The sequence below is a fragment of the Meles meles genome, chromosome 1 (genome assembly GCF_922984935.1).
Source record: "Meles meles chromosome 1, mMelMel3.1 paternal haplotype, whole genome shotgun sequence".
Lineage (NCBI taxonomy): Eukaryota > Metazoa > Chordata > Mammalia > Carnivora > Mustelidae > Meles > Meles meles.
In genome coordinates, this window is record NC_060066.1 from 187851412 (window position 1) to 187865197 (window position 13786).

Sequence of the window (13786 nt, forward strand, 5' to 3'; positions counted from 1 at the left end):
TGCCAGCAAAATGTCAGCTCTACCATGCGAATATACATAGAATCTGATCACTTCTGATAACTTTGTTCAGGCCACTGTTAGCTTTTGTCTCGATTACTACAGTAACCACTAAGTGATCTTCCTCACACCTTTCCCCTTCTCCCCACTCTCACTCTGCCCTGATACAGACTGGTTTACATATTTCACCCAGAGCAATCTTTCTAAACCATAAAGCAAATAATGTCTGTCCTCCGTTCATAACTCTCCGGTAGCTTCTTGCATCACTTAGAGCAAAAGTCAGTCAGAATCTTACAGTGGCCCACGGGGTCATTTCTCTTGGTCACTTCTCTGGCCTCATTTACTTCTCTTCCTCTCACTTTCGCTCTACTGTCCTCTTTGTGGTGCCTTGAACAAGGGAAGCCCATTCCTGCCTCTGGGCCTTTGTACTTATTATACCCTCTGTTTGGAACACTTTTCCCAGATACGTGCCTGGCTCATGCTCTCTTTCCCTCAGTATTTGCTCAAATGCCAGCTTATCTAAGAGGCCTCCCCTGATCTAATAAGAGGGCATCTCCTGCCCCAGCATTCCCTGTTCCCTTTATCCTCCATAAATTTAGCATCATCTTCGGGGATTTTGTCACACAACCCCCACCACACCCCCCAGATGTAAGGTCTCTGGTGGCGGGGACCTTGTTTTGTTCAGTATTGTAGCCCTGGACCTGGAACAGTGCTTCATACGTAGTAGACGCTCAGTGACTATTTGTTGATTGTATGTGTGAATGGAAACATTTGACCCACGAGGTAAGCAGGGTTCCCACTCAAAGTATGTGAATCGCAGCTGGCATTCTAGGAATCCAGAGTTCAGAGTTAGCCTAGGCAGTTGTATTTGGAAGTAAATCCTCAGTACTGCTGAGTAAGAATCCCTGAGATGCTGGGAAAACAGTGGTACAGAGGAAGATGGCGTTCCCCTCAGAAGTACTGGGTTTGTGTTCTGCTAATTAGCTGTGTGATTTTGGACAGTTCACTGCCAGTCTTAGCATTGATTTTCTCATACTTAAAATGGGAATATAAAATAATACTTCAGGTTCATATGAATAGCAGATCAAGCCATTTGAAATGGCTTTGTAAATGAGAAGACCAATTACACAAATACTATTAATTTCGTGTTATTACACTTTTGTTCCTCTGAAGCCTGAGTCATGAGACAGTTCTTAAACTCATGTATTAACCATCTTTAAGAAATATAAGACATCTTCTAAGAAAATCAGGATTTTAAAAACTAAAATAATTCACATAGCCCTTTCTTCAGATGGTATTTACCTTTCCAAGTAATAAATCTTGACATTTGCAACCATAGGGACATTGTGATCAAGTGTTTTATACATGCTGTGCTACTATAAATCTTAATTTTTTTTGTTACTCAATAAGAACTTTTTGTCTTTCACAGGATACAAATCACTCACTTTGTCTGAGCGATTTGAGCCTTCTGTCCACAGATTCTGAACTGCGAGAAAATTCTACAGTAAGTGTACCTGCGATATGGGTATGAGAAAAATAAGGGCAAGAATTGAGCACACCTCTTTGGTGGGAAAATTGAGGGAGGCCAGCCTTTAGAGTCTTCCAGATTTGGTTGCATCCAGTTAGTTTAGGGCTGTTTTGATTTTATTTCCCGATAGAGCCCTCATGGGAAAGGTTGTTCTCTCTGATGTCTAATGCCTTTTGACCCATGTCACTCACTCGATAACCTCTGGCCCCAGAAAATTTCTTTCTTTTATTCATTTAGCAAATACTTACTGAGTGCCTAACCCATCAGGTAGTGTGCTGGTGTGAGCTTCTAGGGGCTTGTAGGTCTCTCCTTGAGGAGTTTAAAATTAGTCCGCTATAAGGGGAGAGCCAGAATTCACCAGAATTCAGTTTGCAGGCTTTCTCAAGCCCTGCTGATGTGACTGGAGTCCATCTTTATCTTTCTTTGAGCTCACTCACTGCATCGAGGTCCTGAGGGAGCCTTCTCTCTGAGCCTCTTCTAAAGGACACCCCCACTGTCTCTTGATCTGGTGGCTTCAGTTGACTCTGTGGAATTCCTTGCCATTCCCGTGGCTCGGTGATATGCCTTGCAGGCCACTGTATGAAGGCCGAGCTTATGCTCCGCAAGGATCTGCGCTTCGCTGTGTCACCAAAAGGGTTGTCACAGGTGCATTGTTTGATGTTTTTCTATGGTAAATAAACATAGCTTAAGTTAGATTTTCTATGAGTATTTGCCCAAGTAAGAAGGAATCAACGTGACAGGAGGTATTTGAGCAGAAATGGAAAGACTCGGGAGTGCCGTGAGACATGTGCAGGTTCTCAGAGTGTGTCAGTGGGATCCTCTGTGCTTCTGATGACGCGGCTTCTTGGGCCTCACCCCAAGCCTGCTTCATCAGTATCCTCTGGGAGTGGCATCTGACACGGCATTTTTTTATCTAAGCACCCCAAGGCTTGGGTTCTTCTGGTAATGGCAGAGTTGCCCTTATCAGACCAGCCCCCCATGGAAAACAACTCCATATGCTGGGCAGCTGATCAGGAGCAGCTACTTGAAGGCACCAAAGGGCAGCCCCCAAACAGGCAGAGGTAGAGCGAAGGAGCCACATGGACAATGGCAAAGGCCCTAGATATGTTCTCAAGTTTTACGGCCTATCCACCTGAGGGCAAGCCCCAGGTGACACCAGACAAGATGGCTAAAACTGGGTAAACATGCAGGCTCACTGGCTTGATAACCAGAGGACAGAGCTCAGAGCTACCACAGCAGCACCTGGAAGGTGAAGGGGGAACTAGCCTGGAAAGTAAAGAGCCACAAAGTGGGAGCCCCAAGCTCGTTGTATAAACTGGTCACATCTCTAGTTGACCCCCGAACTGGGCATGTTTGAGACAGACCCTCAGCAGCCCAGCTAGGGCTGAAGACCTGGACGAAGAGACGGCTGCTCTCCCCCCCAGGGAAGACTGAGATCCACAGAGGGTCAAGCTGACAGAGTCTCTACAACATACCGTTTACGGTGTCCTCGGTAATTCCAAATTAGTACACATAAGAAAGAGGAAAACATTTTTTTTTTTAAGTTTATTTCTTTAAGCAATCTCTGCACCCAACATGGGGCTTAAACTCAAGACCCCAAGATCAAGAGCCGCAGGCTCCACTTACCGAGCGAGCCAGGTGCTCCAGTTAAACAGGGATTTCTCAATAGCTCCTTCATGCTCAAGGACTTAAAGGAACATGCTTGTAATAATGGAATAAACAGGAAATCTCAGTAGAGAAGTAGAAACTATAAAAAGTGCACCAAATGGAAATTCTGGAACTGAAAATATATCTGAAACAAAAAATGTACTGGATGGGCTTAACAGCAGATTGGAAATGACAGAAGAGAGTACCAGTTAAATTGAAGACAGAGCAATAGAAATGAACCAATCTGAAGAACAAAGACGCTAAATAAGCACTTCATGTGATTTTTATGCCTCTTCGCATTTCAGAGCTAATAGTCTAAGATGAAATTTCTGTACCGGAGACCTCGATGCCCTCTGAGTTGGGGAACCTAAGATTTCGGGGTATGATAGCACTTTAATCTCAGAGGTTGTATTAAATGATTTGTTTAGGAGTCTACTTCTTGACCAGGGCCATGATCTAGGACTAAAGAGCTAAAGACTAAAGACCCCAGGAGCCCTGGGGTCATCAGATGAGGAATCCTGGTATGGAGGGACATTAAGTACTTGTTAAAAAGAAAAAAGAAAAGCCTTTTCTACCACAGTTGACATTGGCAAGACAGAGACTCTGTCCCTTGGGGTCAAATTACGTAGTGTGCCCTCACCACCCATCATTTATTCCAGAATTGGAAATAGTCTCATTTCTAGTCTTTCATTCTAAGGCCACAATTCTTAAAGTAATAGAATTAATTTGCCTTTTAAAAAAAATTAATTTGCTTTGTTCTGCTTTAAAAAAATGATGAATTGTTAATATCAAATGACACATTCTGACGAAGTCCTTCCTTTCTTGGTTTCTGGGCAGCCATATGTGTATGCAAGTCCCCGATGTGAGCTTTGGTTTGCTCGGATCTTTCATTAAAGGAGGGTTGAAGCGCCTAGGGAATGGTGCTCTGGCCCTCTTGGATCTAGAGCTTCAGGCTCCATCCTGGTCCTAGACAGCTCCCAGGGTTCTTTGTGTCTCTGAGCCAGGCCCCAGAGGCTCAGCCTGTTCTGGTCTCCTCTACTTTGGGGAGCTGCTCGAACTCACTCTGTCCCCAGGGTTTGTATCCTGGAGCCTGGCAGTGGCTGAGTCACAGTCACTTCAGCACTTTTTTTTTTTTTTTAATTTAAAATAGTTTTTATTGAAGTGTAGTATACGTACAGAAAAGTACACCAATCACAAATATGCAGCTTAATGAATGATCACAATTCATCCCATCGATTAACTAGCACCCAAATCAAGAAATGGAACATTCTCAGCATCCCAGAAGCCTCCCACTGTCCATGCCCACTAACAGCTGTTACCTCTCCCTAAGGATAACTACTATCCCAACTTGGACCCTCTTGGTTCACGTGGGCGGTTTCATCTCGACGACCTCTAGGCTGCTGGACATTCCACTCACCACACTTGCCCAGGCCCAGAGTGATCCTTCCCCCTCCCAGAAGCAGAGTTGTTAGAAAATGACCTTTAAACGCAAGTTGGCACTGACGCAAAATATGGCCTGAAGCTGGGTTTTGTTTGGTCTGTACAGTGCTTTGTTTTCGGTTACTTGCTTTTAATCACAAATCAGTAGATTTCACATGAAAATCCACATTTCAGACCATTCATGAGCTCCGGAAGTCCCCAGTCTGCACTTCATAGGACAGCGTTCCTCCGAAGCCCTTGAGGTGCCGGGGGCACACGCTCCCCAGTTGGCCCCAACCTCCTGTCGCCGCCACCCTGGCTTCATGACTTCTGTTACCTGCCTGCTCTCCTGGAGGCACTTGCCTCTGTCCCCCCTGCCCTACCGGCTGTGGGGCGGAGGCAGACTGGAGGGAGAATGGCTGTCCCCTCCCGCTCACCACAGAGAAGCCTGGAGGTGGCCATTTTATTTGGTGCCTATCAGGAGTCAGACCCTTAGGGCATTATATGTTTTTTGGGCTTCCCCCCATTTTATCTTTTTAAAAAATGCCTCTGATGTTTTCTTAATTCTTAATTACAAAGAAACTTGCAGTGACAAACAATAGTGAGTGTAAGGTGATGACTACTGTCTCTCATGAAAGGTTTCTCTTATTGCCTGATTCGTCATCATGCATACCTGTTAGACTTTCATAGGTATTGTGTAATGACCTTGAAGGATATTCACAGTACATTATTATTACATGAGAAGAGCAGGTTGCAGGTAATGAATATTATACAATCCCATTTTTAGGAAGGATTTGGTCTTCTTTTAGGGCAGGGGTTAAGAAGCTCCTTTTTTTGGAAAGGGCTGGATAGTAAATATTTTTGGCTCTTCGGACCACAGAGTCTCTGACAAAACTCAGCTGTGCCGTCAGAGCGTGAAAGGAGCATGGAAATAAATGAGCAAGCATGCATCATTCCAGTAAAACTTTATTTCCCAAAATGGACACGTAGCCTACAAGTCATAGTTTGTGGGCTCCTGTTGTAGAGTATCTGAGGACCCAAATTGCCAGGGTCTGAGGTTTAGGGAGCTAGATGTCACTTTGGAAAGGGAGAAGTTAGAAAAAAGAAACATCAAAAAGATCATTCTAGTTCTGCTGCTGTGTGTTCTGGCCCAGTGAAGAATTGCCTCAGGGTGACAAGCCTCACGTCTCTGTCTGTCTCTCTCTGTCAATCACAGGGCCAGGACCTCAGCACAATTTCACCAGCAATCATCTTCGAATCTATGTTCCAGAATTCCGATGACACGGCAATTCAGGAAGATCCTCAACAGACAGGTTTGTGCCATAGACTCTCTTCCTGCTCACGTCTCGGCACCGGGCAAGGGAGTCCCCCTCGGTGACACACCGCGGCAGGTGCCATGAAGTAGATTTCAGTTCCCTTGAACAACACATGCATTTGGTGAGGGGTCCGGGAATTATGAGCCTTTTGTTTGGTTCCATCTTTTTCTCTCCTTCCCTCAGCAAGAGTCTCCTTGAGGGCCTACTTTCCCTAGCCCTTCAAAAGAAGAGGGTCGTCTTCTTCAAAAGCTCTTGTTGGCTTTCAGAAGCAGGAGGAGCTCTGAGCTCGCTCTTCTGAAGCGACACTGTGCTCGCGAGTGGGCAGGATCCACGAACAGCATCAGATGCCTAGATCCTTCTGTGTTTGAATGAAAATCTGTCCCTGAAGCTTCACAGCAGTCAGAAAGGGTGTTCACTGGTTATGCCAAAAAGGGATGTCTAGTCTCTTTTCCAGAAAAGCCTTAGAATATATATATATATATATATATATTTATTTATTTATTTATTTTATTAATTTTTTTTTTACGGTGAAGCCCATACTAGTTTTTCACATGTAGAAAGCGAGGTTGGTTGTGAAGCCTGGTGCTTCGGCCGGAGGGGTCATTAAAGGGAACACAGGAGGCCAGCCTTCTAGGAACGAAGCTCTTGGCTCTAACGGACTTCAGCTATCTTTGGTATCACCATGATGACTGTGTTTTTGTGGCTCCTGTAAGGCTTGGGATATGTATATATATTTCTATTTCTTTTTCTTGCCAGCTGCCTTGATTGAAAGTTTTAATGGTGATGCAGAGTCAGTCAGTGATGTTCCGCCATCCACAGGAAATTCAGCATCTTTATCTCTCCCGCTTGTACTGCAGCCTGGCATGTCCGAGCCACCCCAGCCTCTGCTACCAGCCTCAGCACCGTCTGCTCCTCCGCCTGCTCCTCCCCTAGGAACTGGTTCCCGGCAAGCTGCATTTGGCAACCCCTCTGCTCTCTTCCAACCTTCAGAAGTGCCTGTCCCCCACAGCACACAGTTTGCTGCTAATCGTCAAGAGTTTCTCCCGCACCCTCAGGCCCCGCAGCCCGTCGTACCGGGACTCTCTGTCGTTGCCGGGGCTGCGGCGGCAGCGGCGGCGGCACCACCGGCCGTGGCGGCACCGCCCCAGTCCCAAAGTACTACTGAGCCCCTGCCAGCCATGGTCCAGACTCTGCCCCTGGGCGCCAACTCTGTCCTGACTCACAACCCCACGATCACCATCACCACCCCGACACCCAGCACAGCCATCCTGCAGTCCAGCCTGGTCATGGGAGAACAGAACCTACAGTGGATCTTAAATGGTGCCACCAGTTCACCGCAAAATCAGGAACAAATTGTAAGTACTCTCTCTGAACGGATCCAGTGGGGTGAAGCGTCTGTACGTATAGAGGACATGTTCCCAGGTTTTGCTTCAGAAAGGAACACGGTTATCGTATCAGCCCTGAAACCTGTGATTTGACCTCTTGGCCTTGTTCCCATGAGCAAGTGGTAGAAATCCGGAGAATGCCATGATGCAGACCCGCAGTAGGGAAGCAGAGGACAAGCCCTCCTGTCCTGCCAGGCAGCAGCAGGCACATGAATGTAGATCCCATCTGCAGTGTCGCAGCACCCTCTAGGAGAGCAGAGTAGTCAGCAGGCTGCAGAGGCCCAGGAACGACTTAGGAAACCAGGTTCTTCTCCAAGGCAGAGTCAGACTGATGTGCAGGGATGGTCAGACCCCATCAGGTGCAAAGCACAGCTGTGGCCAGCTCAGAGAGAGAATCTGTGCTCCCAGGGCCGCCTCGAGAGCCGGTTTCTATAGAAGTGTTTCATTTCGATGATGAAGGAAATGACTTGGTCATTCAATTAAATATATTTTTGAGGGCCTGGGGTTTTTTTTTGTTTTTTTTCTTTTAAAGATTGTATTTATTTATTTGAAGGAGTGAGCGAGAGGGAGAGCGAGCGAGCACAGGAGCAGGGACAGAGGGAGAGGGAGGGGGAGAAGCAGGCTCCCCTACTGAGTGGGGGCTCCATCCCAGGACCCTGGGATCGTGACTGGAGCCGAAGGCAGACGCTTAACCGACTGAGCCCCCCGGGTGCCCCGAGGGCCTGGTATATACCAGGTACCATGCATGATACTTTGGGGGATACAGAAGAGTGGAAACCATGATCTCTTTTTCATGAAAACTTAACATTTTAAAGAGGCTAAAATGCCTCAAAGTTAACATTACCAGTAGGGGGCGCCTGGGTGGCTCAGTGGGTTAAGCCGCTGCCTTCTGCTCAGGTCATGATCTCAGGGTCGTGGGATTGAGTCCTGCATCGGGCTCTCTGCTCAGCAGGGAGCCTGCTTCCTCCTCTCTCTCTCTGCCTGCCTCTCTGTCTACTTGTGATCTCTCTGTCAAATAAATAAAATCTTTTAAAAAAAAAATTACCAGTAGGGAAAGGGCCAAATAATAATAAAAATGGTAATAAAAAAATAACAGCAGTGATTTATCAAACCCTTACTATGTATAAGGGCTCACTGTGCTGATTAAGCACTTTTTGAAATTGAAGGTCTGACATGTGCCAGTTGTTACCTTATGTACATTATTCTTAGATTACTTTTTTTTTTAGATTTTATTGAACAGGTAGTACAGAGAATTTCTTTGCACTCTCTGGCCACCGGCCCTCGGCCACCACCACCCAATTTGCTATGTTAGTGACATCTTGCATTAGTCTGGCACATTTGTTACAACTGGTGAATCAGTATCGATATGTTACTACTAACCAAAGTCCATCATTTACATCAGGGCCTACTCTGTGTGTGCACCGTTCTGTGAGTTTTGACAAACGCATGATGTCACACATCTCCTATTTCTGTATTCAGAGTAGATTCACCACCCTAAAATTCCCTATTCTTCACTTATTTATCCCGTCTGCCTCTCCCTTAGCAACCACTGATATTTTCAGTCTCTAGATGTCTGTATGTCTGAATGTCACCCACTGTGCTAACTAAGCACTTTTCAGTGCATTGCTCATTTAATCACAGTAATCCTAGGAGGTCGGTATGATTTTACCAATGGAGAGCTGAGGCCCAGAGAAGTTAAGTGACTAGCTCAAGGTCCCACACCTCATAAGTGGGAAGGCTGTGACTTGAACATAGACAGCTTGGTCTCAGAGCCCGTGCTCCTGACTACTACATTGTGCTGCCAGATGAGGAGTGCAGAGGATTGGGCCTTGTTAGGTAACCATCCAGGGCAGGTGAGCCTTGAGTTAAGAGGAGGAAATAGATGGAGAAAATGACGTACTAAGTCGGAGAACGCCAGGGTGGATGTATGACGCCGTCAAACTGGAAGGGTAGTGTGGGGCTAAACAGCGAGACCAGAATGTTCGAATTCCATAGATCAGGTGCCAGGCACCTCTGGAGGCCACCTGATTCCATGTTTAGAGTGCCAGAGTCACTGGAAAGGCCTTTTTGGTGTCGTAATCCAATCTGCTCCATGTCATTTTCACTTGTTTTTTTTTTTCCTGCATCTTCCCTGGGGAGCTGCATGGGGCCGATGTCATTCCTTTTCCATACAGTTCATTTTTGTGTATTTAAATATTGGTCTCGTTTTTCCACCATTATTTTAATGTCAGCTCCTATAACTTAGCCAGAAGCTCTCACATTCCTCCTAGACTCAGCCTAGCCTAGAGGGACCCTTTCCCCCCCACAAAAGGGATAAAGTACAAAGCCTTTTTAAGGTAACTACTGGAAGAAAGCAGAAATCCTATAGCCAGTGTAACAGAAGTGTTACCACAGTGGAAGGGGTGGCCTCTGGGCCTGACTCTGTGGTCCGCCTCATAGAATGTAAATCGCTCATGTTTGCTGCGGGCTCACCAAGTCCTGCAGGCTTCACACGCCTCCTCTCATTTCACCTTCACAGGGGCCCTCTGGGAGGTCCTTTGGTTCTTATTCCCATTTTACAGATGAGGAAACTGAGACTCTAAGAAAAATCACTTGCCTGCCCTCAACAAATAAGAGGTAGTGGGGCTTGAACTTGAGGCCAGAGCCCACCCTGGAGCTGCTACCCTGTGTAGCTTACAGCACATCTCATGGGGCTCTTCTGCCAGTGAGAGGACGTCTTAGCCGGTCCTCAGCATGCAGCTTGATCCTTGACGAGACAAAAGAACTTTCCAGCCTCACAGAAGTATTGGGGTGTGGCGGCAGTGGAGGCCTTGTAGGGAAGCTAGCCCTGGGGTTCCCTGTGAGAAGACCCCAGCTTAAGCAAAGCAACCTTGGCGGAGCCTTTGGGCAGACAGAACCTACTAGATTGGGCAGCTGGGAGACAGCCAAGTAGTAGGGGACAAAGCCGGCTGCACCATCAGCACTAAGTGTCAAACAGTGCAGTGACCTCATATCAGAGCACAAACAAAACATCACTCAGTGCAAAAATCCTTGAACACTGAGGGTTTTCTGTCCTCTTGGATGACCAGTACAATCAGGCAGGCTTCAGGTCCTTGGAGATCTGCCATACATGAGTGGCCATAAATGTGATTTTTTTTTTCCTTCCTCCCCAGCAGCAAGCATCTAAAGTCGAGAAGGTGTTTTTTACTACGGCAGTACCAGTAGCCAGTAGCACAGGTATGTAACTGTGTGGGGGCTTTAAAAGCACATCAGCTCTCGGGGCCCCTTGAGGCAGAGTTCATTGTTGCTTTGCCCCAGTTTTTAAAACCTCACATTTGTCAGATTGTATTATTCATAAGTTAGCACACTTACGGCATAAATAACCACATTTAACGTTCCTTAAGGAGTAGTGGTTCTTTGCCTCTCAGATACAGCTTTTAAGTGTAACCAGAAGAAAGTTTGACTCACAATTAATGCCGAAGAGGGCAGCTGTTAATTCACTGGATTCTTTTCTAATTACAGTAATGAAGAAATAGCATCGGGGTCAGAGACTCATACAGAGCGAAAAGTTCCTTTTTTTTTTTTTCAAACTATCTTATAGATTAAGAAACGGAGCCCTGAAAGATGAAATGACTCCTCTGGAGTCCTAAGAGTTTGTGGCCAGAGTCAGAGCCCTGGTTCTCAGGCTCCTGACTTCTACTCTGTTCTCCTGCCTCCCTGGCCTCTAGTTTTTTTGAGACACACACAGCCTGATTTCGGAGTGTGCGTGTACAGAGCACACAGACACGCACAAAAGAGCAGGCGCATGCGTGAGCACAAGGCTGCAGTGTACAGGGAGACCCCCCCTCCCCCCACTGTGTGTGCAAGACTGGAATGCGAGAGTGAGCAAGAGGCTGTCCAGGAGCTCGGTCCTAGACAAGGGGGACTCAGGCCACACATCCCACACAGTGTGGAAAGAGGTGCGAAGGGAGGCGGGAGCTCCTGGCACACAGACAGGAAGCTGGTGGGCCGGCTGCCCTGGGCCAGCCCTGGGTGGGAGCCTGCGGGCATCCCAGCCTGGCAGCCTCAGGAGAGGGGATGAGCTGGGTCTTCAGGGAGAAGAAGAGTAAGTTCTCCAGAAAAACAGCCCTGTGTGGGTAGTTTAGGCAGAAGGAAGAGCCCAGAGTCCCAGAGGTATGAAGAACATGTCAGGAAAAGGGAGGCATCTGCTGTGGCTGGCATGGAGGGTAGCAAGGAGAATGGCCGGAAACAAAGCTGGAGGTACAGGGTCATCTAGATGGTGTGTGTGCCTTTCTGGGGAAAAGGGACTTTGCTTTGGAGGGGATGGGGAGTGTCAGACAGAACGAAGCCTGGAGTGTGGCATCCTCCCTCCCCACAGTTCTTGCCTCCGTGGCCCTCGGCGCTCACCTAGTCTGTACCCCCAGCCCTGTCCCTCATGCCCCGGCCTGCGGCTACTTGAGGAGCAGTGTCTCTTGCCTCTCTCGCAGGGAGCTCTGTACAGCAGATTGGCCTCAGTGTTCCTGTGATCATCATCAAACAAGAGGAGGCATGTCAGTGTCAGTGCGCGTGCCGGGACTCTGCCAAGGAGCGGGCGGCGGGCAGGAGGAAGGGCTGTTCTTCCCCACCCCCTGCAGAGCCGAGCCCCCAGCCTCCTGACGGGCCCAGCCTGAAGCTACCACCACAGACTTTTTCCTCGCCCCCTGACCCCCTGTCGACACCCTCCGCTGTACCCTCTTCCTGTGAGCAAAGCAGACAAGCCGAGACTCCTTCAGACCCTCAGACAGAAACGTTAAGTGCCATGGATGTGTCAGAGTTTTTGTCCCTCCAGAGCCTGGACACCCCGTCCAATCTGATTCCCATTGAAGCACTACTGCAGGGGGAGGAGGAGATGGGCCTGACCAGCTTCTCCAAGTGAAAGGGCCACGTGCGCTCCCCTCCAGGAAAGGAGGAGCGAGCGGGAGGCAGAAGGGCCGGTGCCTGCCTCATTGGGGGTGGGTCAGCAGTTCAAAGGATGAAGAAATCTACTGTTTGAAATCCTCACCTTTCAGACATATTTTCTTTAGTCATATCCCAGGAGCATCCATTTTAAGGAACTGATCTTTGGAAAAAAAAAAAAAAAAACCAACAAAAAAAAAACAAAACAAAAAAAGCTAAGTTATAAATGAACTGTTTGGCTGCACTGTATGTCACTTTTGCTTATTGTCATGTGAACTTGGAAACTTAAGGTTACTCGTATGCATAAACATTCGAAATGAAAGGGTGTGGCTTCCATCAGTCTGATGCTGCCCATCACTTGCACTGGGGTCTCTGTGGTTTGGGCAGAGGAGTTCAGCGGGTCGGTTGTTGCTCCTCCCTCCCTGTGCGTCTTTTGAGTCTGAGGCCGCAGCTGGCCTGGGAGGCCAGACCCTGGCTTCATCAGAGGGGGCATGGCCAAGGCAGGTCAGACAGCCGTGAGCCAGACAGGGACTGGGTGAGGTGGTTTTGTTGTTTGCTGTTGGTATCGGTGAAGCTCAGGGTGGCTGTGGCAGGTGTCACCCAGCATCTGGCTGGAGCCTGGTGGGTAGCGAAAAGCCTGGCCCGAGGCTGTGTGGGGGATCGGGTTCTTTGCGGGCTGTTGACTGCTGTCTGTCAGTGCGTGTGCAGAGCAGGCTCTAGCCACGTCATCCCAGTCTTTGCCTTCCTGGTTCTTTACCTCTCTTGGTTGGCGGCCAGGGCTTGCAAATCGCAGTGAATTTTTCTTGGGGCTGTTTCGTCCTAGAGTGGACTTGTGGCTTATGGCCAGTGGCTGGGTGGTGGTCTGCCTGCCTTTAATGGTATTTTCTTCCTCAGAGCAGAAGAGCTGCATTTTGCTTATCAGGAAAAGGTGCAGCTTTAAGGGAGTTTTTTGTTGCTGTTGTTTTGTTTTCTTTTTTAGGCGGCATGTAATTGGCAGGCCAGGTGTCCTGGTTCCAGGTTCTAGCCAGGCTTTTGGTTGCCCCTCCCATCTCCACCTCTCACCCACCCCTCTGGATTTTGCATACAGTCTAGTACAGTGCAAAGAAGGATGTGACTTGCTTGACTTAGTCATGTGATTTCTAAACACACAAACAAACAAAAAAAACCACAAAACGATGATCTTCTACTCAGGGTAAAACAAAACAAAAATCCCCTTCCACCAAAAAGCCTGAAATGTTGCAATAAGTTATCTCATTTGGAATGTTTCATTAAGTTGTGTTATAGGAAAAAAAATTTTTTTGATTTGTGTATAGAATTATATCCATCTGTCTGCCTTTGGCTCTAAGTCATTGCCTCTTTAAAATAAAACCTAAAATCCAGTTCACACTAAAATGGAAGGTTTCTCTCAATTGGCTATATTAATTAGTCATGAGTGCTCACCAAGCTCACTGAGCTCAGAAATGAGGCCTGACCCAGGGTCTAGCCTAGGCCTCTGCCTCCAAGAGCCCGTTCCCTGCCTTGAGCAAGGAAAAGGGGTCCACGAACACAGCTGCTGTCCTGAGTCAACAGTGTCAGGCAGA

General features: G+C 47.6%; 1 protein-coding gene across 2 annotated transcripts in view; it reads left to right on the forward strand.

Moving 5' to 3' along the window:
* MTF1 (metal regulatory transcription factor 1) overlaps positions 1–12429 on the forward strand; it is a 36250-nt gene extending 23821 nt beyond the window's left edge. Inside the window, exons 7-11 of one of the 2 annotated variants that reach the window (XM_046003884.1) lie at positions 1427–1501; positions 5808–5904; positions 6664–7262; positions 10445–10508; positions 11759–12429. In XM_046003884.1, the coding sequence (XP_045859840.1) occupies positions 1427–1501; positions 5808–5904; positions 6664–7262; positions 10445–10508; positions 11759–12186 (1263 nt within the window). In that variant the 3' untranslated portion in view covers positions 12187–12429. The remainder of the gene's footprint in view (positions 1–1426; positions 1502–5807; positions 5905–6663; positions 7263–10444; positions 10509–11758) is intronic. The other variant, XM_046003894.1, reaches the window with a different exon arrangement.
* Positions 12430–13786: the final 1357 nt, after the last annotated feature.